The sequence below is a fragment of the Babesia microti genome, chromosome IV (assembly GCF_000691945.2).
Source record: "Babesia microti strain RI chromosome IV, complete genome".
Classification (NCBI taxonomy): domain Eukaryota; phylum Apicomplexa; class Aconoidasida; order Piroplasmida; family Babesiidae; genus Babesia; species Babesia microti.
Genome location: NC_034969.1, coordinates 1,584,023 through 1,607,661, shown reverse-complemented (window position 1 = coordinate 1,607,661; position 23,639 = coordinate 1,584,023). Strand labels below are relative to the sequence as shown.

The following is a 23,639-nucleotide window of genomic DNA, read 5'->3' as shown; positions in this document are numbered from 1 at the left end:
ACACATCATGTTGAATCTATCACAGCACCACACCACACTATGGCTGGCCTTCATGTCGATGATGTTAGACCTATATATAACACTGAATTGAAACATCCTCAAAGAAATGAATTTGAAGAAGATTTTAGAAAATCAGATATAACACTTAGTGACATGGTCACAAAAGCATTGCCACCCAACTATGACTTTGAAATACCCAAAACAATCAAACGACTAATGGAGCATAATGCCAAAGTTGTGGCTTTGCAAATGCCAGAAGGATTACTTCAATGGGCTTGCGAAATAGCCTCAATTCTCAAGTTTTATGCCCATTTGAATGAAGTAAAGTATCATTAATTCTTAGGTTCTAGTGATGTCTGACGTGACTTACGGAGCCTGTTGTATTGATGACCTTTCGGCTGTATCCGTTGGCTGCGATTTTATCGTACACTATGGACACTCATGTCTAATACCAGTTTATAAGATTGATATACCGGTTTTGTACGTTTTTGTGGAAATTTCATTTAATCACCAACACCTAATAGACACACTAGTGACTAATTTTAATACTACAGATAAGTTGTGTCTAATGGGCACGATACAATATATCACTAATGCACACAAGTTGGCTTCTGATGATAAAATTAAAAACTATTTCAAAAATGAAATAGTTTTCCCCAAAACAAAACCGCTGATGCCTGCTGAAGTACTGGGATGTACTAGCCCCAAATTAGATATTTGTAAAGACAATAAAGATGATTTAAAAGTGATATTTATTGCAGATGGACGGTTTCACTTGGAAAGCGCAATGATACACAATCCTGAGTTGCAATTTTTCCGATATGACCCATTTGTCAAAGTAACATCTACTAATTTAGACAATTATGCATGAAAAATACGATTTCACAAAATTACATAAGACAAGACTTGAAGCAATTGAATTGGCAAGATCCAGCAATTTAATATGTATAGTACTCAGTACATTGGGCCGCCAAGGAAACATCAATGTATATAACCAAATTGAGCAGTTATTAGTTGCTCAGGGTAAAAAAGTTGTAAAAATGCTATTGTCAGAAATATCACCCAACAAATTATCTCAATTAAAAGATGTTGATGCATTTATTCAAGTTGGCTGCCCTAGATTATCAATTGATTGGGGTACTGGATTTACCAAACCCCTACTAAATCCATATGAAGCGTATGTAGCCTTTGGTAATGTTGAGTACAGGGCAATTTATCCTATGGATTACTACTCAGCCTCGGGGGGTGACTGGACCAATCAAGCGGCCAATTGCAAATGTGGAGACAATTGCACAAATCTTGAAGAAATAAGGAATAGACTGAAGGAAAGGAGAAAATCATTACAAATTAAGTTAGAATGTTAAATATTGTACACTATTTTTGTAATTATAAAAATTATTAGAAAACACACGATTTTAACTGTCATATTATGGGTTTAAGTTTATTTTTAATATCTTTGGCAATATTTAGATTGTCTAGCTGATAATATTGCGAAACTGAAGGGTTATTTGATAGAAAAAAATCTTGCAGTACATAAGTTGGCAAACTCAATAAATAATTCATCTCTATACAATTCTTTCGATTTATTTTAGTCATTTTATAGTTGGAAAATATCAGATCCAACTCTTTCATTCCAGTGGTTTTTTTGAGTCTGCTAATTTTTTTCAGTAACTTCGACAAGTGGATTCTCATTCTCACCAGACTTCTGATATAATTCTATGTATTGTTCATATGACAAATTGGTTAAATCGATTGGAAATATTGCAAGGGCTGGGTTAGAATTGGCAGCCAATTTTAGAGAATTTAGAGAAGCGTATACGTTCTTATTTGCAGGTAATTCATACAAATTATTATCTATTTGATTATGCGTGCTTGTTTGACTAGGTAATTGTTGAGGTGGCAATAATTGTGTCTGAAATGGGAGTAATTGTTGTATATGTGGTGATTGATTAGCGAGGTTGGTGTAATTAGGGTTGTTAAATAAATCGATGAGCTGTTGCGCCGCAAATGGATCTATTTCTTGGCCATCCCGCCCAATCTTAAGAGGCTTATTAAAATTCAACGAGTTAACTATATGTTCAGTTGCACTAAAATGTACATCACCATAGAAAACCCACTGTATATCAAATATTTTCCACTTCAGTAAATTGCCATCTGGAGCTTTAAAAATATCAACCTTAATGGATTGTCCCGGCTTATTCAGCATCCGAGAGTAGCCGCAAAACTTTGAGCTGCCATTTACGCTGAATATTAGTGTTACTGGTCCTTTATCTAGTGCTTGGGAGAATGTAACCGCATTCCTTTCTGAGGTTGCCCAGCATGAATTGCGGTAAGCAGTGGTTATGTTGTCCTCGTTGTAACTTTTTATTAGAAAATATTTCATTAGTTGCTGGAAAACTATATTATTAGGTAAAAATTTTAATTTTAACCTACATAATATGCTATATATCACAACTACCAGCACTGCCTATACTAACTGTATATATTGTGCTCCAGTGTATATGGCAGTGATATATAACCATATCACTCGGTGAAACAATACGAGCCAGTTGATATAATCTAAAATGCGAAACAATATCACACTTTTAATTTAAATTAATATATTAACATGCGTGAACACGCTAGATATATTCGAGGGGGTGGGACTGAAGGCAAACCTTACCTAGCAGTTCAGGAAAAAGAATTACTAGAGACTAACAAATGGTCTTCTGTATTCAAAAAACAAGTGTACTTGTCTAAAGTTAGAATTGATGTTCTAAGGCCCTGGATAAATAAACGAATAAATGAGTTAATGGGTATAGAAGATGAAATACTTGTAGAGTACATCATGACGCAACTAAAGGAAGCTTTGCAAAATGAGAGCACAAAGGACCTGTCAGAAATTAAGTTGCTAGACCCAAAACTGCTAGTTGTGAATATCACAGGCTTTATGGCAAAAAAAGCACAACCTTTTGTGGCAGAGTTATGGGAACACATGTTATCAGCACAGGAAACGGAGCACGGCGTACCGACAGGATTTATTCAGGACAAGAAACAGGAAATAGAAATGTTGAAGCAAAAATCACAACTATTGGACAGTGAATTAGCGCGCCAAAAAGGTAGAAATTTTGATAATACAGAAGTCAAGAAGGAGTCTGCGTTAGAACAGATAGCAAGGGGAAAAGATAGAAATGAATCCACCGACAAGTATCGTAGACAAAACAATCGTGAGTATTATCTCCGCAGAAAGGATAGCTACAGAAGTGGCAGAAGATATAGAGATCGAGATAGCCGTAAGAGATACAGGAGATCACGAAGCCCTAGAAGAAGATCTAGTTCTTCTTCAAGGTCTAGTAGTGGAAGATCTCAAAGCCCTAGAAGAAGATCTAGTTCTTGTTCAAGGTCTAGGGGTAGTAGAAGATCTTATAGCCCTAGGAGGAATATGGATACGTGTAGAAAGAGATCCGATTCCCGAGATTCAGATTATATGCGCAAGAGACGATCCATCAAGGATGAAAGGCATATGTCAAGGCATTCTAGCGGATCAATGTCCAAAGAATATGGAAACTATAGGTCAAATAGCAGAGAGAGAAGGCGTAGATCTGAAGCATCTAATAGTGATAGTGATAAAACACCATCTAGTGTCTCAAGTTCCTATAGTCCTACTAGAGAAGATAGTATGTCTACATCGGAGTGACACTATTTTTATGTATAAGATAGGTCATACTTAAACTTTTATAATGAGTGTTGCCTATAACCAAAAATACATCCATTCTTTGATCACTATTATATACGATTGACAGCTTTCTTATCAATAAAAATTCAAAATTTGTTGACGCAATTTTTGCAAATATACGGCAAAATAATATCAATGTTTCTGTAGTTCTGACTATGTAATAATTTTATGAAAAGGCTAAAAAATATCAAAACAAAATTAAGTTAGTATACATTTGAACATGAAGAGTGTATATAAGTAGTTATAGGTGGATTAGTATTTGATTGCAGTTTTTGTTGTTTATACGAGTGAATAAGGAAATTATATGATTGGAATCTCACGATTAGATTATAAATTTTTTATAAACAATTTTAATATATTAAATAATTCAAAGCAATACAACAGTTTGACTAAATACCCATCAATTAACTAGGTATAACTATATAAATGATTTAGAAAGTACATAATATGTAGAACTAAAACTAAAATTTGTTATTACTGTTCAATGATGATTTAATGTGCAGATTTGTAAGAGTATAAATGCATTCATTTATACATAAATACGATATGATATGAAGATGCGTGGGGCGTGTAATGCGCATCCGCTGTATTATCCTCAATCTCATTCTCGAAGCACTATCCAGTTTCTTGTTCATCCTATTCATAACATTCTCTTCAAACGTAAATACTACATTCAACAATATTTCAATTGACACTCTACATCTCCAAAGTACAAATAAATACGCGACCTTACATTTAGGCAAAGGCAAGACGTTTGGAAAACGCGATTCTTCATCGGAAAATGTACTAAATGGCTCTATAAATGGACCAATTACCTCCAAATCGCAACCACCTAACTCAATGAGACTGAATATCCTAATTGGCAGCTTGCTATTTGGCCTATCTCTGTCAATGGGTAAGACATGACTTGAAATAGGCATCCAAGTTAATCCTGCATGTTCTCTTGCCCAATGGCTAACTAATCCAAAAGGGATGCAGTCTAACGCAGTTTTTTCTTGGCTTTCCAGCTTGTTTGCCCAGTATTTTGGCGGAGTCCTAGCATGTCTCCTTTGTGTTAAACATTTAGGCCATACATTTCAGTTCAATCCGCCTAGTACATCTGCTGCACTAGTTTCTGAAATTTTTGGCACATTTTTTTTGGTGATTGTGTTATTACACTTTAAGACATATTTTGACAATGCCCAAAAAACATTCACTATATATTTTATAGAAACCGTTACTATTGCTTGGATTTCCTTTGCCTTTATGACTGCTAGCAGAGGATGTCTTAATCCAGCATTGGCAAGTTGCTCCTTCTATGCCATAGTTTACTTTAATGGATTTGCATTACATCCCATCGCTCCAACTGCCACAATACTGGATAATGCACAATGGATTAAAATGACCCCGTACTATATTGGCCCGTATATTGGATCTTTTTTGGCATCTATTGCATACCGGTTAGTATATATTTCATTATAATGTTTTATTACATAGTATACATAATAATGACCGTTTTATCTTTGTTGTCATATTTATATTGACTAATACCACTCCATCCTTGATATTAATACTTAAAATATGATTATTAACCTAAATTATAATCATTGGCTATGAATTTTTTTCAAAAAATAAATTGGAGATATTTAAACGGCAATACATATCCATGTAACATTGTCTAACCTTATTATTGGAGATTCCATCAAAAAAGATTCCAAAATTTTCACCCAAAATCACACAAAATATTAGAAAATTGCCATAATATCATTGCTTCTACAAAAATCCATGTTAAGCTTTTTGTGTAGTTAATAAATTTTAATTAATGATCATTTGGTTTAATATAATAACTATATATACATTTTGCGGATATCAATACACTTGTTTTTATAGTTGTTGATGGAATCCCAGGTACAAGGATGATATGGTTACGTGTATAATCGTTGGATGTTACATGTTTATCTCATTAAGTGTATTCTTGGGACAACTATATCATATGATATATATAACTATTATTACTAGTCAATATTACATACATATATATTAAAATTTTCATAATCATGATGACTCAGTTCCATGATTGACGTTGTGGATGATACTAACAAGCCCCTTCTTGACAAAACATCCACTTTTAAATCTATTACAACTGTTGAATTGCCTTCTGCCGATTTTTACGCATAAAAAATTTTCTTGTTACAAGATGCATTTGTTCTGCAAACTATACTGGGTAATTTGACATTTTTTACACAATTCATTAATTTTGGTACATTAATATATATACACAACACAAAAAATTAATTTGTGGTCTTTCCAATGCAGATTATCAGAACGCTTACATTGTCCTGTGATTTGTTAGACAGGGCCAAGTCAACCAGCCTACGACAAACATCATCTAACGTGCTGGTATTGTCCTTTACAACCTCCAGCGAGCATCTCTCGCTATCCTGAATCACCCAATTTACATACTTTGAGATATTGGATAGTTTTGTGGCACGCATCCAACGAACCTACGCTATCCCAAAACCCATCGCAAGCCAGGATGACAAATTTATCGAGTGATGTATCTATTTTGATTTTTTTGTAGTTTACACTGGCAATTATACCATATTTTTTAAGATGAAGGTCGCCGAAGGATCTAGTAACTTGTAACACGCCATTAACCCTCCCCCCCTCGATAGATCCGCCCATATTGAGTATCCTCTCCTTTTCACAATTAACCCAAGTTCTATGCACATCATTCAATGGAATCGCTATATTAATAACGTATAGAATATTTAAACTATTGAGTCTTACAATGCACTACTGAGTTGATCACGCGGCAAAGATAGGCGGCTGAATCTCCCATATTGGCAATATAAAAATATTCATCTGTAACTAATGTGATTAATGCGGTACATCCATCTAATTAATAAACAGCTTTACCCTTTGCCTCTGATAATTCGTTAGAAATTCTTTCGTCAATGACCTTCCACGCCTGATTACATGCCTGTGTAAATATAGTTATTTACCTTCTTTATTGTATAATCCATTGATCCATTTATTAAAGATAATTGGTTGGCAATTTCAAATGGTAAATTTGCCTCGACAAACTTCACTATATCCATTCCTCCATGCCCATCCAATATACCAAATAGACTAAATTGGCCTTAGTATACGCTATTTCTAGTTGCAAATTAGGATTGATAGTTCTGAGAGATGGAAATATCAAAATGGCATCCTCCATCTGCTTGCGGATCCCTTTGACAGAATGGAATCCATATATCATGATTATATAAGAACCCCAGGAGTATTACTCACTCCATACCATATAAGTATGCTTAGTGGACCAAACTGTTTTTATTAAACAATATAAAACAGTCGAAAATCATAGATTCTGGATAAATTTCGACTTATTTTATCAATGTATAGCTATACAATCTGTCAAAGTTGGAATCTCACGACATATCAACTAAATATTACGTGTGTAACGTATACAATAAATGTATTGATGGATATACTGACGGATATGAATAAAATTACAAACAACTGTTACGTAGGGCCGTACATGGCATGATCATTTTTAACTGCTATAAAATGGTTCAACACGCCATATATCCGCTCATTACCCCTTCCTAGCTTAGTCACTGACTTACCTATTTTTTTGAACAATTCCACCAACTCTTCAAGCTCCATCGCTGTCAATTCTATGCCCCTGGATTGTATAGCAACTCCTGGATAAACTTGTGAATACCCAATCTCTTCCAAGCCTTTTCGTTATCAATGCCCATAAACACTAAACACTTGGCTATGCTGAGGATATGACTGGCGTGCATTTGATCTGCCCTCTTTTCCAACCAATGCAAACATTGATATATAACTCTAGGGTCTTTAACCTACATAATACAAAAAATCACCTTCAACTTTGTGTTTGAATGCATTATCTTTACTAGCATATTTGAATTGAATGTATGGTCTAATCTCAGGTATCTTGAGGACTCGCAGAGTCTATCTATTAATTTGTCATCATTTAAACCTTTGTGTGCCATCGCCTCCCATAAACTAGTCATGCACTGTATTATTCATTGCTTAGATATTGCACATCTAAACATTAAATTACCTGGGCTGTCAAATCCACCTTTCCAGTCTCACTTAGGTACAAGGTGAAATCAATCAATTTTCGTACATGATTAGTGTATCCTGGGATAAGTGATAATGATCTAGCAGCCATCGATAGGTCATGAGAAATATTGGTATAAAACTGTCCTGAATTAACCAGACGGTTATAATCAATTAGTTATGTGGTTATACATACCACTTGAATCTATGTATTTATCCGCCATATTTGATAAATCAGATTTATCCACATCATTAGTGCATTCTTTAAAACTATCTAGACTATCGATAATCTCACATTTATCAATTGTGACATCTGTAATAAACTGCCCTGGAATGTATTTGACAGTATCATTTAAAAGATCCATTAATCTAATTTCCACTACATTTATGATTTCAAATAGTCGGTTTATAAGCAGAAATAGAAGTCTATGTTGTAATGGTATAAATCTGCAGTAGCTCCATAACAATAATGATGTATCTGTAAGATTGCACAGGTGTATTTTATGTATGAGAGTTTGAGATATGGATTCAAAAAGTTGACTGTAGGACAAATCATTTTTCATAAAACCCCAGCAAATAATTGCAATGCTTTTTGTATCTGCACGGTCGAATTGAAGTTTTGAGATATATTTTTTGTACAACAAAGACAACCCAGGAGTGTAATTTAGTACAGCCAATCTAATTTATTGCTAACTTAACCTGTGAACCAAAAGGTAGATATTCTTATCATTAAACAATACTTCGACTCTATCTAAAATGAAATTCAAATAAAATTTGAATTTATCACTCTTGTAATCCTTCCCCTTGCAAGTGCCCACGTAAGAGAGGGAGGCAATGACATCCCTTCTTGTCAAATCATCTAAATTGAGAGTAAAAATACCATTGTGATCTAGACAGAAAGATATAACGTCTTGAAAATGTTTAAATTGCTGCATTTCATGTGCCAATTTCGTATCTGCCACCCATCGAGTCAGTTTGGCGAAGTATCTCACTTCATTAAATCTAAATAATGAAAATCTGTTATTTAAACTAACAAAAAGTTCGTTATTAATCAACATAGCGCCAATTTGAGACCCTATGGGCCTCAATGACGAACTTCTCAACACCACAGTAACAACACACTATTATTTGTACTCTTCCAATTTATAAACTATGATATTTTATCTCGTAAATATGACATAAATATTAAATAACTAGACATATGCAACATCTAAATACATAATTCTTTAGCCCAATAAACATGTCTATAATGGTATTTCCAATGTGTTTGTCATATTGCATAACAAATGTAGTTAAACAAAGGACCTTGTACTCACTTCACCCTAAAAATATAGCAGATGAGTTTGATTATCGCAAACCATTAAACGTAGCAAATGTAGAACAGGTATTAAACTTAATTAGACCTTCATTGCAATCAGATGGCGGCGATTGTAAGCTTATTTGCCTAGAAAATTCAACTGTTATTATCGAGGTAATCATGAGTAATTATGAAGCTTATGGGTAATTGTGTCAATTGTCCTATGAAAAATGAAACGGTTAAAAATGGCATTGAGGCCAGTTTACAAAAATATCTACGCTCCGTAGATCCCATAAGAGTTATTATACGAAGCGATGATAGTTAAATTAGCCTTGCTTCATTTAGAAACCGTAAAAATAACCTAAAATTGAATTTTGGACTGAAATTTAGCAAGTAAGACATAAATTTAAACAACAATCTTCTCTGGAGGCCATACTTCGAATCTGGGCCTCAAATGTTTCAAATGCCTTATATTCCCTGTATCGGTGAAAATGTTTTTGACAGGCTCATTTTTAATTTCTGTTTCTGATGGCCTGAAGTTGTCTAATATTGACAAAATCTCCTTTTCTTTCCCATCCTTTGTCAGGTTATCCCAAAAACACTTATGTACGACACACACATTGTATCCCATGGTATTGAACAATCTTTTCTTGAATTTCAACAACCCACTAATCTTAGGCTTATTTTCACTAAATCAATCATTGGAGTACTCTATTGGCTGAAAATAATCATATTCTAGGCACAACTTCCTTTGGGGAAATAAATGTCCGGTAAATAGACAGTGCTGTTCATCGTCATCCCTTCCTACAGAACAATTTGACAGTGCTTGTGTAAGTCCTAGCCCTTGTAGCACTAAATCTACGTCCAATTGCAGCGTTTCACTGCCCTAAATGACATTTGTGTCAACAAAATTATAGATAACGGATGATTATTGGTTCACAGTGGTTGAAATGCTTTAAATAAAATTTCATATACATACTTGTGGTTGTGCTTTAATCAATATTTCAGTGAGCCACCTTTTGTGCAGCGACTCTTGGATTTCATAGGGGACGCTCTTCTTTATTGCAACTTCGCAAAAAGGCTTCTCCACATCCGCACTGTACAGTATTAGGTAGATAATGTATTGCAACCACCCACTCTCTGGTAGGTTTTTAAGTGTGATCTGCATAAATTTGAAATTTCAACACGGCACTATTATCTAATGTGTTGTCATAATGATGTGTAATAGTAATGTTTGATTTAAAATATCTCCAAAGTATTAATTAGGGGGCGATTTTGTAACATTTATCAAAAGGATTAAATTGATGCACATAAAAGCATGACACTAAGCTTCGAGTGTCTCAATTTAGATATTTATATTAAATGGCCCAATAACTTATATTTCCCCACTAATCCCAACCATAAATCAAATAACTGTCACTCAAAATAAATAACAACCTACCGTTTTCATGGCCTGTGATATGAATATAGGTAAAGCAGGTTGGTGCTTAGTAGGCCTTAGTAATTGTTTAGACTAACCATTCATATAAGTTATTCAATGTGCAGGTATAAGCGAGCGAAGCCCAGTCACAGGCACATGCATCAGATTCATCTCTAGTGAAGACTTCGGTTAGCAATAATTGGATAAGACCTGAATAGTCTTTTCCATTAAATGTATTGTTTGATTCATCCCCTATGCCTAGTAATGTTAGACAGTGTGCTAAAGTGGCGAGGATAGGCAATCTCCAGTGTTGGAGATTATCCATTACAAGCTGTAACAGAGGGGCCAATAAGTGTCTACTGCGATATTCAAGCGCAGTCAATGCGTAAATTAGTCTAGGAGCGTGTCTAGCCTATGTAAACTGAATGTATACGTGTAAGAATCTGGACCGTTCCACCAAGTCGAACATTAATTTCTTGAATAGGTCAGTGCTGGTGAGTGTTTGTTTATCACGTGGAGACCTAGATAAAAAGTTTTTCTTTCATAATGGGAATTTTGAAAATATTAATTATTATTTTATAGCATAGAATGAGAATTTTGGGGAAATATTATTTGACACCAAACTCAGTATGGCAACTTACCAAAAAGAATTGAACCCAAAGGAATTACCAATTTGACATGCAGCCCTAACCAACCAAGGGTAGCAAGGGTAGTCTGTTGCACGTATATAATTGCGATATAACCTCAATATGGAACGAGGATTTGAATATGTCTTGGTTAACTTTTCGAATTGGTGAGATATAAAATTTTGGGGCGGAGGATCATCTAGCGGGAATAAACGTTTTAAGCTCTTCGGTTGGCATGCATCTAGGTACTCCTTTGTGACAATTTGGCTGGTGGTCTGCAGCACACCACGCATTGAGACAATATGTATACTAAAAAATTCCAATAAAATTTCCTGACCGACAAAAATCACTATTCATCAACGACATTATTCCACGAAATCCCCTATCAAGAACACCCTATCACCACTATATATGCCACTTGCCAATTGATAATCATCCAGCTATATTTTTAACAATTAGTATACATAACATACCAATTGCAATAAAATAGTAAATCATGGCAATATTGTTACCAGGCAACATCGCATTCACGCCTTCCGACGTCACGGAGGCCAACCTAGACCCTGTCCGACGACTATTACCAACTCTACCAATTTCTGTATGTTTAAGAATAGCAATTGCCTATAAAAAACGAGGTTTGGCACACATAGCTCAATCTTTGCTAGAGGAGTTAGCCTTAGTGGCCAATGAAGAGGATATTTATGACATATTTAACGTATCGGCCTATATATCATTTACCCGTGGGCCTAAGTATCGGGAGACCGGATTCCACTATCTTACCCGAGGTGAAGCAAACGGGGTCACTCCTCTCTCACTAATCGCAAGGGTTACCTACCTTAAATCACTAGAATCTGAAGAAACAAATACTACCAATACATCATTCGTTCAGATTAGGGAATTGTGCCACTTATGTTTAGCCAATTATCCGGAAAATCCCCTTGTGCTAGTTACATTGGGCAATCTTTACCGTTCATCCAGTGACAGTCAGACTTCATTAATTTACTACATAAAGGCACTTCAATCTACAGTTAGATTGAGTGGTAAAAACTGCAGTACTTACAATGTACTGATGGATGTGGTACAATCCCTGTCTGCTAAATTTAAATCACAAGGGAATAAAACTAGTCCTACGGATTACATCACTAAATTGTACAAATCTTTACCCATGCATTCCCCTATAAGAAGTTTGATACACTCAGAAATAAGTTTTCACAACTGTAAAAATGAAAATAATTACGACTTTCAAAAATTGGATTTATGCCGCCAATATTTGATGAATTTGAAATCATCAGTGACAAATTTGTCTAGCTCACTACAGGGAATAATACTGTCGGATATATCTTTTCAATTGGGTCGGATATATCATGTACAAAGAGATTATCAATCTGCTTATCAAAATTACAGCCAAATCACACATTTCGAACCTTCTGCGCTATTAAATCTAGTTAAAGTATCAATTTTGGCTGGGAAATTGTCAAAGGCAAAGGATTCATCCGATATACTGGAAAACTTCTTCCGTAAAACCCCAAATTACTACACCATTTATGCCAGTATGTTGAGTGCAATCTCCCAGGTGATGTACTTAATCCATTCGGAAAAGAGGAATATATTTCAAAAGTTACAGAATGGAAGTATAAGCGTTTCAACATTCAGTTGTGGTTATAATTTGTTGCAGATGGATCAAAATATTGCCTTGTGTGATCGTTTATCTAATCTACATAATACTGCATCTAAAATCGAGTCAGATGAAAAATTAAAATTACTACACCTTAAATGCCTAGAGTTGTTATTAGATAGGGGTAGATTTGAATTTATTGGAGATTATTTGAAGCTCATATCATCTATGGATTGCATTAATAATTACGTACCGCTTAAGTTAGTGAAATCTAACATATTAGCATCAAAAATCCTGCTTAACCAAACAATATCATCGTATGAACTTAAAACATTACATTCACTTGAGTCTAACAGTGTGAATGTTAAAAATAATGGTACTCAAATAGAACATGATAATAAAAATTTAGCTCCTGATGTTACGAATCATAATAGTATTTCTGCAAATACGCCTAATGAATACATATCGTACAATTTGGCACTAGGTATGGAATCTGCTGGACACATATCACGTTCTCAAACAGTACTAAAAAATCTGACAACAAACCACCCAAATTTTATCCCAGCTTGGCTCAAACGCGCTAGGATTGCACTTAAAAAGGTAAATTTACACCTATTTAGAACGATCTAACTAGCTACAATCGCTACATATACCAAAGTAAAAATAACGCTAGTTTGTCACCAGAACCTTGGCTATTCCATTCATCTAACCTGTATCAAATGAACAAGATCTCAGACGCTATTAATGAAATTCATAACCTGTGTAAATTACACCCAAGTTTGGGCAGTGATTCGTACGTACAAACTTTGCTTTCATATTGTTACATTGCAAAATACGTCATTAAATCATCTAACTGCGGTGAAGTGTATACACTGTTACTCGATGATGCAGTAAGGCACGCACGCAAGGCTTTAAATAGGCCCTACCTTTCGAACTTTTATGCTGCCAATGCCCTAGCAGTCATTCTAGCTATGTCTGGGTTTTTAAAGGAATCCATAGATTCCTTCGCCGATCTTATAGTGGATACTACAGACCGACATCAGCTTGCTGTAGCCAACTACAATATGGCTATTGTCATGTCCGCCATATCCAGACAATCAGGTCGTTTAGACAAGCTTAAAGCTGGACGTGCGATTACATTATATAAGACAGTATTAAAGCATTCAAATAAGCCACCAATGTCTCTGTGTAAATATAACTTTTTAACTGGTAACCTGGAAGAGGCAATTGAGACCCTTCAGTACCAAGCGTTGCTATCTCCAAGAAATTTGAAAGTATATCACAATTTAGCAGTGTCACTAGATGCGGCACTTTGCCGCGATTTAAGAGTAGAGGCTAAGGTGGTCGATCCAGAAAATATGCAGAAAATGCGCTGTGATGCCATGACTGTCGAATCTATATCGCAATTGTTTATTAAGTTGATAAATAGTGATACCCAGGGTTACCTAGACGCGGATTTTGTATGGGACCACAACTTTGTGATGGGCATGTTAGTTCGGTCTAGGGACAAGATATTACCTCACATTAAAGGTAAATAAACTTATTGACATAGACACTCTGCCTACAATTGAAAAATCTAATGAAAATATTATGAAAATGAAGGAGAAACGCCGACAGGCGCAGTTGGAAATCCAGCAGGCTCAAATTCATATGCAGCAGCTGGAAATTGATAAGAGGGAGAGGGAGATGATGGAGGAGCAGGAACTTAGTAATAGATTGCTGAGAGAAGCATCTGAAATTGCAGCGGAGTTACATCCATGTGAGTCACCAAACATTTTTTATCATCATGAATAGTTCATTATTATAATACATCTCTACATATCGACATATTATAATGTGCATGTATTTATTTATAAAAACGACATTTCATATATAATATGATTGCTATGTTGCAATATGTGTGATACATAACATAATTATACATTTATTACGCAGATGTCTCTGGAGGGGAAAGCAACAACCCTGATTTGTCGCCAAAAAGGATGAAATCAGCACTATTTAACGAGTGAAATACTCTATTATATATTTTAAGATTGTTTTTAAACAAATCTCTCGTTCGATTTTTAGTAACTACTTATTTTTTAATTTTAAAAAGTTCTTCTGAACAATTTGTCTATGGCAATGTAATTATAATGCACACAGCGTATTATTATATTTATATTTATGGAAATAATTCCCTAATAATACGTCATTCACTTTTATCTGTATAATTATCATTTTTTGAACTTTTAATTGCACATCTTGCTTGCCAAGTTGGTATTTTTTTCTAAGACAAATTTTTTCTAATGATCAGAAGTATTTAGAACAATTTAGCATTCCAAATCGCAATAAACTAAACAATCAGAGTTCAAAATTAAATTTATAAAATTGCTACATTTATTCATGCGATATATTTCATATTTGATGACAACTCATTGGGAATATCAACTATTTTTATCATATTTTTTGGAAACAATCCCCCTATCATCCGATTGAGTGAGTAACATACTAGTTGGAGCCACCATCACACCAACTTTTAGGGGTTTTTTGATATCAACATCATCAAGTTTACACATAGCCAGACAGGCATCGTTATACTGATGCGATTTGTAATAGAAAGGTCCTTTCAGAGTATCATTTATGAAAACACAAATTTTTGGATCTAATGATCCCCACCATTCGATCTGACATAGCTCCATTGACATATATCTAGACATTAGTGGATAACATACCCTTTGGGTGCCTTTGGCAACCCGTCGATCCACAATTTCAAAACAAATCCAGATAGTCCAGCAAATTTAAAAGGACTTGTTTTTAAGGGAGGCGGATTAGAGTCTCGATTTCTAAAAACTAGTTTCTGCGCCACACCCCTTATGGTCCATACGACTTTGTATTTTCCTTGATAAAAATCATCAACTTCGCACAATGTACCAAGTGATTTGGTAGCTACATTGTATAGAGTCCTTTTCTTGTTAAGAATCTTGCCTTCGTTGTCAATCATAGTCATTAACGAGTAATCAACATCGCCACCTTCCTCAATGGAGCATAATTTAAAATTAGTTAATGTGTTATTAGTTGGCAATAAGAAATTACATCTATTAGGTTTGAAGCTATAAATTTTTGTAGGTGTTACCAAAAAAAGTATTAATGAAATCATAAGTTAAGGCATTGTTAATAAAAAATACTACACATTGAAATGGGGTACCGATGTGTATATAAATGACACGCCGTCACTATGTATAAATTGCATTGAAATGAAAGCCGCCTGGTCACGCATAAACAAGGCTGTAAACGGTATGAATACCATCTCTTCTCTGTTGTATAATGAGGAGGATGGAACTAATGAAGGGGTGGATCCAGAGGAGAAAATTGTAGATTACACAAATTCACTATTAGCAAAATATACCACATTCAAAGTACCAAAAATGCTTTTATATCGCATTAATACATTAAGTGCCATAGCTAATGAACTAAATGAGTCTTTAATCAAGTTAAAAGGTATACTTTAGTTTAGTTAGACGGATTTCTTTCTAATTTAGATGCAGAACCTAGCTTGAGGGGTAATGAATGGAAATCCATTGATGTTGAAATTCAGCACATTTCGAGCGAAATATTGATCGAACAAACAGATGTAATTTGCGCTTGTTTGGAGGTCTCCGGAGCTATTATTAATTATTTCGATTCGAATATGAACCATACACCGCCAGTAAGCTTTATCTTATTTTATTTTAAGATTTATTTATCTAAAAAATAGTTTTCTACCCATTGTTCAGTATCCATTTAGTGCTATGTAATTTTTGCATTTGATAAATATGTTGGCCTTTGACCAGATATTTTATTATAGCAATAAATAATGCAGGATGAAGAGTTAGAAAGGAAATATATGGAAACAAAAAAAGCATATAATTCACTCAATAATGTGATTCAAAAGATGAAAAGTGATTATGAGTCAGAGATGATTAAAAAAAAATCGACACTAGAAGAAACAACATCATCTCTCATTGCTTCCAGGTCAAAAATATCTTTTCTAGAGAAGGAAAACAAATTGCTTCGCGATGAACTGGAATCTACAAAGCTTACTGTATCACAAGTGCAAAAATCTCTGGAGATTGCTAATGAATGGAACCAGGAGCTTACAAAGCGTGTTGGTGAAATGAAGAAGGAGCTGAGTGAGAACTTGATCAACAAGGATAATTACATCGATAAACGTATTCTAGTGCAAATGCTAAAGCGTGGATCTGAATCCAGCGTAGGCGTGCTTTTTTGATATAGAAAAACGTGCAAACAGATGAGATTATCGAAATACTGTGCAGTATACTTGGCATTGATATGAATGAAAATAGGAGGTCGTTGACTTCTGAGTTTTTGGATTTCCTTAATAGAGAAGCGGGGAACGAATCGCCAAATGATAATAATATAAGTGAATAAACATTTATATATGTTTATTTTATTAACTCTATCATTTGTAACATTTTCATAATTGTACATTATAATTATTTATCTTTATAATCTTCAAAGGTTTTGTTTTTATTTGTATTATCTAACGATCATTCGATTTATAAATATTCTTACACAATTTTTGCAAATGTAAAAGAAATTTTCGTTTGTGACATATATCACTCATAGATGTATATAGAATTCACATAAACGTATATACATAGCATGTATAAATCATGAAGAATTACGATTGCATGTGGAAATTGGCATTGTTGCAATTGTACATATCATTCCTAACAGATTCACAATATTGCAATTAGTATATTAACTATAACATATATGCCAATTACTAAGGGTATGTTAATAGATATATATTAATAATTATTGAACAAGATAGTAATATATAGGTAAAAATCAATTCCTATTGTAATTAATATTTTCTCTCAATAATATGCATAACTAAGAATGTATGAATATATAAAGATTTCAGACAGAATTAATATATAATTGTTGCATTGCATAAAAATTTTTATTAGAACATATTATATATCACTAAGATGAAAAAAATTCAATAAAATCAATATAATATCCACATTGCTAAAAACTACCTGCATGGTCATATAAAATATATTGTACACACTTAAAATGCATATTTACATGTATAAACAAACAATTAATCCATATTACTATCTTTAGTAGTATTGTATGTAGAAAAAAAAAAATCAAAATGAACTGACACGTTTATTATAATAAAGACCAATGTAACACTAGATATGGATGGGGGCACGGTCTACTCCTCCGCTATTTACTCCCATCAAGGCCGCAAATGGTTGTTATCCAAACGACAATCACTAAACTCTGCTAAGGATAATCAAAAGTATTCATCTTATCAATCTACACATGTTGGTCACAATGATTCTTCTGATACTGGCAAAATTGTCACCGCTGCAACGAAATTATTCCGCATTAAAAAGTTACTATCTGATGCCAAATCCACTAAAAAAATAACCTCCCACCCTTACCTAGATATGCTTTCTGAATATATTAAGAGCGGCAAAGAGATAGTCGTCAAACAACCTCAAAAGACACTATTCGAATTAGATTTGGGTGAATATCACACTATGCTACAGGATCTCAATATTGCCGGAAAGACATATCATTCTAACTCAGTGGAAGAATTTGAAAAAGTTATATACCAGTCTACTGATAAAATCGTTTACACCCCTATGCTGACGGCAAAGCAAGTAGCAACTCTAATATCTTTGAGCAGTGCTTTGGCCCAGGGTCAGAGAGATGAGAAAAAACAAGTTGAAGCTTTGTTTATGGCTAAAAGTTTGCTGGATTCCAGTGTAAGAGTTACCAGTCATGTTACAGCGCCAGTGATAGCTTGGCATATGGCGGATCACAAAGTTTCCTGCACTATATGTGGACTAAAATTTTCTAACACAAGGTACAAGTCTTTGCACCATGAAAAGAACCATCAGAAAGTTAAAAAAATGACTTCAAATTGGCTATCCCTTACTGATTGGATTGAAAAATCTTCGGAAATTTATTCTGATCAATCTCACAAATCAACACAGCTTACAATGAATAGTTTACGTGAATTATGGTCCACTAGCGTTCATTTTAAATGGCTGGATAAAATATTCCAATTTGATGAATCATTGGATGTGATTATGGAAGATGATCAAGATGCAGTAACAGACCATTCTGGAACTGGACAAAAGTGCAATCCTTTAGAATTGCTCAACGCATGGGCTATAGGGGACAATTCGCTCACAGATCACATAATAAATAACACTACATTTGAAACAACCAAAACTTTTTTGTGTGATCCATGTGTTTGCGATTTTTCTGATCATTTATGTGTTATTTGCGGTGACTCCTTCGACATTTCTTACTCACATGAACACGGGTCTTTTGTTCTAGACAATGCGCTACCGCTATTGCGAATGACACCATTGCATGTCAAGAGAAATAGTATACCAAATCCGAATTTATCTTGGAGACTATGGAAAAAATTTGGATTAAATCTATATGGTGATTACTGGAGTTACACAAATTGCATTCCAACTGATGTAAAATATGCTCACACGCAATGTTTCAACTTCATGTCCATATATGACAATCAAAGTGATGGTAGTATCGTAGAGTCAAATCCCAATAGTTTAAAGGACGATTGTCTCATTGGTACATTTGAGAAGGCAGAGAATACAGATTATAAAAAGCGTAAGATCAACCTACAAGACGTAAAGCATTTACAAATTTAATATTTTTACCAATTACAACAAATGTGATATATCAATACCTTTAATGACACTTAGTCATTTGTAATTATTTGTTTGAAAATGAATTGTTTCATTTGACATTATAATTGCAATGAAAAAACATCGCAATCAAACTATACAAAAATTCATAATGTTTAGAATTATATGCGTCATTGAATTCTAAATATCCATTAAGATAATTTAAGAACAACAATATAGACCTGAATTATACTATGAGAGTATTTTGAATTTTTTAGTTTAAAAAAAACAAAAAATTAGTACAACCTACTATGGGTAGATTTTATTTCACGCAATTTCTGACTTACAGTAAAAAACTATTATGGTATTAATCCTATAATCATGTATAGACAATTAAACATAAAACCTTTTATCTAATTATCTAAATGTGTAAATGGAGTAATAAATAAATAAATTGCAATTAGTAAATCATTAAACATTTTAATAAAAAATTACTAATTATATATAATGCGATAAATAAATAGTTTACACGTATGTTACAATTATTCATAACTAACTCGTTTCCACTAAAAATAGTTTAATAAAATGCTGAATTAAAATATTACAACATTTTTGATACTATTCGCAACACAAATTCATGTCCGCGACTCATATAATATGGTTAAATATGTAACAATTACAATTAATTATTAGATCAGATGAATTAACCGATAATTTATCTATAAATAATAAATTAAAGTTAACAATTCACAAATACCCATAATCAATTTACCAAATGACCAACGATTACCCTTATACAATAATTACACATTCACCAAATTTAAAAATACCTTATGTACAAAAAAATCATACATAAAAGGTGGACTTACATAACACCTACCACACATAGTTGATTCGTAAACTACACTAAACAATTGATCGCATAGATTGTCACACATTATTGTTTAAAAGAATAATTTGATCTGTCATGTTTACATATATATTATGGAATGATATGTGATGGCCAAAATTAAGTGGTATGTTACACTTTTGTCAGTTGGTTCCGTTGCAGTGAATTTTAACATTGTTTCCAATGACCACGATGGCGACTTTCCCGGAATTAAAGCCAACATTGGGCCCGGATATCACATTAACTACACAAGCTTCAGCTTCTCTATTTACATTAGCTTCAATTTTAGAAGCACCTGTAGTTAAAGTTGTTTGGCATATATTTCTGGTAAGCATTGTCAAATTGCTAATAGAATACTTCTTTGATGTATTCATAAACGACATAAGATTTCTCATATGCAAATGCAATGCAATTTTTGACGATACTGCCGACATTTTGCAATTTATTGGTTATGTTTTGACTTGGCGTATAATCTATTTCTTCTACCGTTGAAACTTGTTGTATATCGTCCAGTCGTTTCTTAATTTGTGCTAACTCCTCCCTAAGCCTCAATTCCTTCTTAGATTCCTTAATGCTACTCCTAGTATATTCAGCTGTTATAACTATTGCAGCCGTTAGGAATACGATAAATTCACCAATAATCTCTGTTCCTATATTTACAGACCTTTCAATTGTTATCTTAGGGATGGGCTCAGGAGAATCGGTTACTTGTCCACTCTCCCGATAAAATCGCCTATTTACGTAACGGTCAAATGCATATGCCCTATTACCAAAGTAAATGCAAATATTGCGAAACTTCTCACTCTTGGCTGCACGTTTCTTAAGATAGTTTCCTGCGGGTTTAGACAGTTGGCGCACTAAAATAGACCATAGTTTAGCGACAGGGAACATATAAATGCAAAAACTATACTAAACGCGGGGCGGGAGCGGCACCACACCCAGGGAGTACCCCGATAAGGCCACGGTACACCAGGCAAGAATTTTTTGAGCACTCAATTCCACACATTTTAGAAACGTTCTACAATTTCAGAAATTATAAAATATATAGTAAAATATAGACTACAATGGAGCGAACCGATTGTAGATGCCGCGGGGGACCTCGGCATTAAAACACCAATGCAATCAATGGACAATTTTGATATATTGATATTAAGACGAGGTGATCATAAAAGCTGATAAGATATATTTTATAAAATACATAAGTCGATAACAAGTGAAAGTGAGCTACCGTACAAGTAACTTTTAGATATATGCAAACAGCTAGCAAGCATGTGTGCCGTTTAAGTTTACGTGTTAATCACGAATAAAAATACCGATATTCTTGTTTAGAATTTCCTTGCAGAAGATATACGTGGCTTGACATAAAAAACTGTGAGCCCCAAATGATGTTTGATTTCCAAGACAACGCAAACAAAGTGATGAACTATGTACAGGGCACAGTAACCAGCTGCCCCAGCGAAGAGTAATGTCAAATTTTCATGTGTAGTGAAAATTTTATCGATCTTTGGCAACGTTACCCCCAAAACGTACTTTAAGTAGTATAGGGAAAGGAAAAAGTATATGGGAATCAAGTGAGTGAATCCATATGTCATCTGCACTTTACAAACCACGCATATCAGGTTGTAAATTGATATGGAGCTGAAACATAGTAGGGTAAAAGCGTACATAAGCATCCTCAGGGTCTTGGGTAGGGTTGGTTTGCTAAAGAAACCACCCTTTCCTAAAGGTTTATAGCAGTGCACGGCATAGATGAACATAAAGTGTATAGCGGCAGATAACATCAATTTAGCTAGTGTAGACTTCTGTTTATATGCTCCAAAGGTCGTTATTACGTCGATCATAACTGCAATTGCGTTACTAAATTAGCATAAACAACAATAATTATGCTTGAATGAAAACAGTGAATGGAACAACACAACACATAAAAACACAATATGCATTATATGTTAGATAAATATGATTTATTTATAAATACACCGAAAATTAGATAAATAACACAAATTAATGTAAACGCACAATACATAGATTACATGTGGTTAAAAGGAACAAACAGTTTATGTCTATGATAGATTATATAGTGTAAGTGCCAATGCAATGTAATGCCATTTGGCATTTAAAGTGTTGAAAAAAGCAGCAAACTCATTTTTAAAAATGAATTTTAAGTGATAGGTAGAATTTGAGTGACAACAAATTGGTTTATGTAACGGCAGAATTGCATATGGTGTATGCACGTAAATAATTACGTCAAAATGTAAAAAACTGTTAATAATTCCACACAGAAGAATTTTAGACAATAATCGTGTAAAAATTAGTTAGTAGATGAATGCAATAATGTCAACAACACGTAAAATGATTTAGATATTATTTATACAAGATAATAAGTAGCGTGACTTACCAAGTGATGACGACGAAGAGGATAAGATGATAAACGTTCCAGTAAGCGGGAATCATCTTGGCCAAGAATGTACTGAAGAGGATTCTGCCAATATTGGTAGATTTAAGAGGAAGCATCGCCCACTCCATGCCATATGTGCCCTTGATAATCATGGAAAGTATGGTCATAAATTGAGCATGGGTAACGCATGTGAAGTTATTGTGACTGTAAAAAACGCCTTTATCTTGCTCCTTGAACATGATGAGGACTAATTGTATATATACTGCAAACAACGAAAGATGGAAGAATACGTTGAAGTCACAGTCAAAAATCACAAGTAAAAATAATGGCCACAAAATTGCGTAAATTGTATCAAATCCATGATCCAAAAATTGTCCCAGTGGAGATGAAAGGCCTAATCTTCTTGACATAATTCCATCTATTCCATCGCAAGTCTATGTGATATAATAAATGATGAATGGTTAACATAAATGCGACAAAGAGGGCGCAAGTTAAAAAATATAATTGAATGAAGACATACTTGGTACATGAAGACACAAAAAGCAATGGTGAAGTAAATGCAAGCAGTTTTCTTTAGAATAAGTCCTGTCACATGGGCAATGGAAATGGTGAAGGCAAATAGCATGAAGACTGAGCCAATGATAGTGACAACATTTGGATGTATAGACTGAATGAGAAATAAACATACAGGAGGCATCGCTCGAGCGATTACGTTCCACCAATACTTAGTTAAGAATGAATCAACACATCCTTGCTGTGCTGGAGTAAATTTGTAATTTTCCAAATGAGGCACAGATTGAACTGGAATTACAGGTAAAAGGGATGGATGCCAAGCACGTTTAGACATATTAAATAACAATAATAATGTTTATTATGATATTATTGTATGTGAACAGAATACACTCTGCCTTATATAAATACCCTTCCCCACATAATATAGTACGTATGC

General features: G+C 34.1%; 15 protein-coding genes across 15 annotated transcripts; 7 read left to right on the top strand and 8 right to left on the bottom strand.

The window, feature by feature from the left end:
- Positions 1-39: 39 nt before the first annotated feature.
- On the top strand, positions 40-1,364 carry BmR1_04g09315 (diphthamide biosynthesis enzyme Dph1/Dph2 domain; the record flags this gene model as incomplete). Its single annotated transcript, XM_012794988.1, is given in 3 exon segments — positions 40-321; positions 344-838; positions 858-1,364. 3 exon segments carry the CDS (start codon positions 40-42, stop codon positions 1,362-1,364), a joined length of 1,284 nt encoding a protein of 427 aa, XP_012650442.1.
- Positions 1,655-2,383, bottom strand: BmR1_04g09305 (YT521-B-like domain; the record flags this gene model as incomplete). Its single annotated transcript, XM_012794987.1, has 1 exon — positions 1,655-2,383. One exon carries the CDS (start codon positions 2,381-2,383, stop codon positions 1,655-1,657), a length of 729 nt encoding a protein of 242 aa, XP_012650441.1.
- On the top strand, positions 2,609-3,676 carry BmR1_04g09300 (PWI domain-containing protein C825.05c; the record flags this gene model as incomplete). Its single annotated transcript, XM_021482774.1, has 2 exons — positions 2,609-3,098; positions 3,120-3,676. 2 exons carry the CDS (start codon positions 2,609-2,611, stop codon positions 3,674-3,676), a joined length of 1,047 nt encoding a protein of 348 aa, XP_021337936.1.
- Positions 4,289-5,872, top strand: BmR1_04g09295 (aquaporin, putative (AQP2); the record flags this gene model as incomplete). The annotated part of the gene is made up of 3 exons (XM_021482773.1): positions 4,289-4,610; positions 4,632-5,154; positions 5,764-5,872. 3 exons carry the CDS (start codon positions 4,289-4,291, stop codon positions 5,870-5,872), a joined length of 954 nt encoding a protein of 317 aa, XP_021337935.1.
- A 113-nt stretch (positions 5,873-5,985) lies between these two features.
- BmR1_04g09290 (protein phosphatase) lies at positions 5,986-6,956 on the bottom strand (the record flags this gene model as incomplete). The annotated part of the gene is made up of 6 exons (XM_012794984.1): positions 5,986-6,135; positions 6,158-6,441; positions 6,485-6,592; positions 6,614-6,677; positions 6,700-6,826; positions 6,847-6,956. The coding sequence occupies 6 exons, from the start codon at positions 6,954-6,956 to the stop codon at positions 5,986-5,988; spliced, it is 843 nt and encodes a 280-aa protein (XP_012650438.1).
- Positions 7,220-8,844, bottom strand: BmR1_04g09285 (conserved Plasmodium protein, unknown function; the record flags this gene model as incomplete). Its single annotated transcript, XM_021482772.1, has 8 exons — positions 7,220-7,302; positions 7,324-7,401; positions 7,422-7,563; positions 7,585-7,740; positions 7,788-7,933; positions 7,983-8,464; positions 8,486-8,645; positions 8,667-8,844. The coding sequence occupies 8 exons, from the start codon at positions 8,842-8,844 to the stop codon at positions 7,220-7,222; spliced, it is 1,425 nt and encodes a 474-aa protein (XP_021337934.1).
- BmR1_04g09280 (NifU-like scaffold protein, putative (NifU)) lies at positions 9,027-9,408 on the top strand (the record flags this gene model as incomplete). Its single annotated transcript, XM_012794982.1, has 2 exons — positions 9,027-9,257; positions 9,280-9,408. 2 exons carry the CDS (start codon positions 9,027-9,029, stop codon positions 9,406-9,408), a joined length of 360 nt encoding a protein of 119 aa, XP_012650436.1.
- On the bottom strand, positions 9,490-11,422 carry BmR1_04g09275 (conserved Plasmodium protein, unknown function; the record flags this gene model as incomplete). Its single annotated transcript, XM_012794981.1, has 7 exons — positions 9,490-9,772; positions 9,794-9,969; positions 10,063-10,245; positions 10,525-10,579; positions 10,602-10,915; positions 10,937-11,024; positions 11,145-11,422. 7 exons carry the CDS (start codon positions 11,420-11,422, stop codon positions 9,490-9,492), a joined length of 1,377 nt encoding a protein of 458 aa, XP_012650435.1.
- On the top strand, positions 11,626-14,753 carry BmR1_04g09270 (hypothetical protein; the record flags this gene model as incomplete). Its single annotated transcript, XM_021482770.1, has 4 exons — positions 11,626-13,344; positions 13,365-14,274; positions 14,297-14,503; positions 14,680-14,753. 4 exons carry the CDS (start codon positions 11,626-11,628, stop codon positions 14,751-14,753), a joined length of 2,910 nt encoding a protein of 969 aa, XP_021337933.1.
- On the bottom strand, positions 15,168-15,880 carry BmR1_04g09260 (conserved Plasmodium protein, unknown function; the record flags this gene model as incomplete). Its single annotated transcript, XM_012794979.2, has 2 exons — positions 15,168-15,432; positions 15,456-15,880. The coding sequence occupies 2 exons, from the start codon at positions 15,878-15,880 to the stop codon at positions 15,168-15,170; spliced, it is 690 nt and encodes a 229-aa protein (XP_012650433.2).
- On the top strand, positions 15,978-17,151 carry BmR1_04g09255 (conserved Plasmodium protein, unknown function; the record flags this gene model as incomplete). Its single annotated transcript, XM_012794978.1, has 4 exons — positions 15,978-16,221; positions 16,242-16,429; positions 16,583-16,972; positions 16,996-17,151. 4 exons carry the CDS (start codon positions 15,978-15,980, stop codon positions 17,149-17,151), a joined length of 978 nt encoding a protein of 325 aa, XP_012650432.1.
- BmR1_04g09250 (hypothetical protein) lies at positions 17,934-19,430 on the top strand (the record flags this gene model as incomplete). The annotated part of the gene is made up of 1 exon (XM_012794977.1): positions 17,934-19,430. The coding sequence occupies one exon, from the start codon at positions 17,934-17,936 to the stop codon at positions 19,428-19,430; it is 1,497 nt and encodes a 498-aa protein (XP_012650431.1).
- BmR1_04g09232 (hypothetical protein) lies at positions 20,439-20,630 on the bottom strand (the record flags this gene model as incomplete). Its single annotated transcript, XM_021482769.1, has 1 exon — positions 20,439-20,630. One exon carries the CDS (start codon positions 20,628-20,630, stop codon positions 20,439-20,441), a length of 192 nt encoding a protein of 63 aa, XP_021337932.1.
- A 10-nt stretch (positions 20,631-20,640) lies between these two features.
- Positions 20,641-21,186, bottom strand: BmR1_04g09231 (Optic atrophy 3 protein (OPA3); the record flags this gene model as incomplete). Its single annotated transcript, XM_021482768.1, has 1 exon — positions 20,641-21,186. The coding sequence occupies one exon, from the start codon at positions 21,184-21,186 to the stop codon at positions 20,641-20,643; it is 546 nt and encodes a 181-aa protein (XP_021337931.1).
- BmR1_04g09230 (ethanolaminephosphotransferase) lies at positions 21,621-23,537 on the bottom strand (the record flags this gene model as incomplete). The annotated part of the gene is made up of 4 exons (XM_021482767.1): positions 21,621-22,152; positions 22,691-23,124; positions 23,211-23,357; positions 23,379-23,537. 4 exons carry the CDS (start codon positions 23,535-23,537, stop codon positions 21,621-21,623), a joined length of 1,272 nt encoding a protein of 423 aa, XP_021337930.1.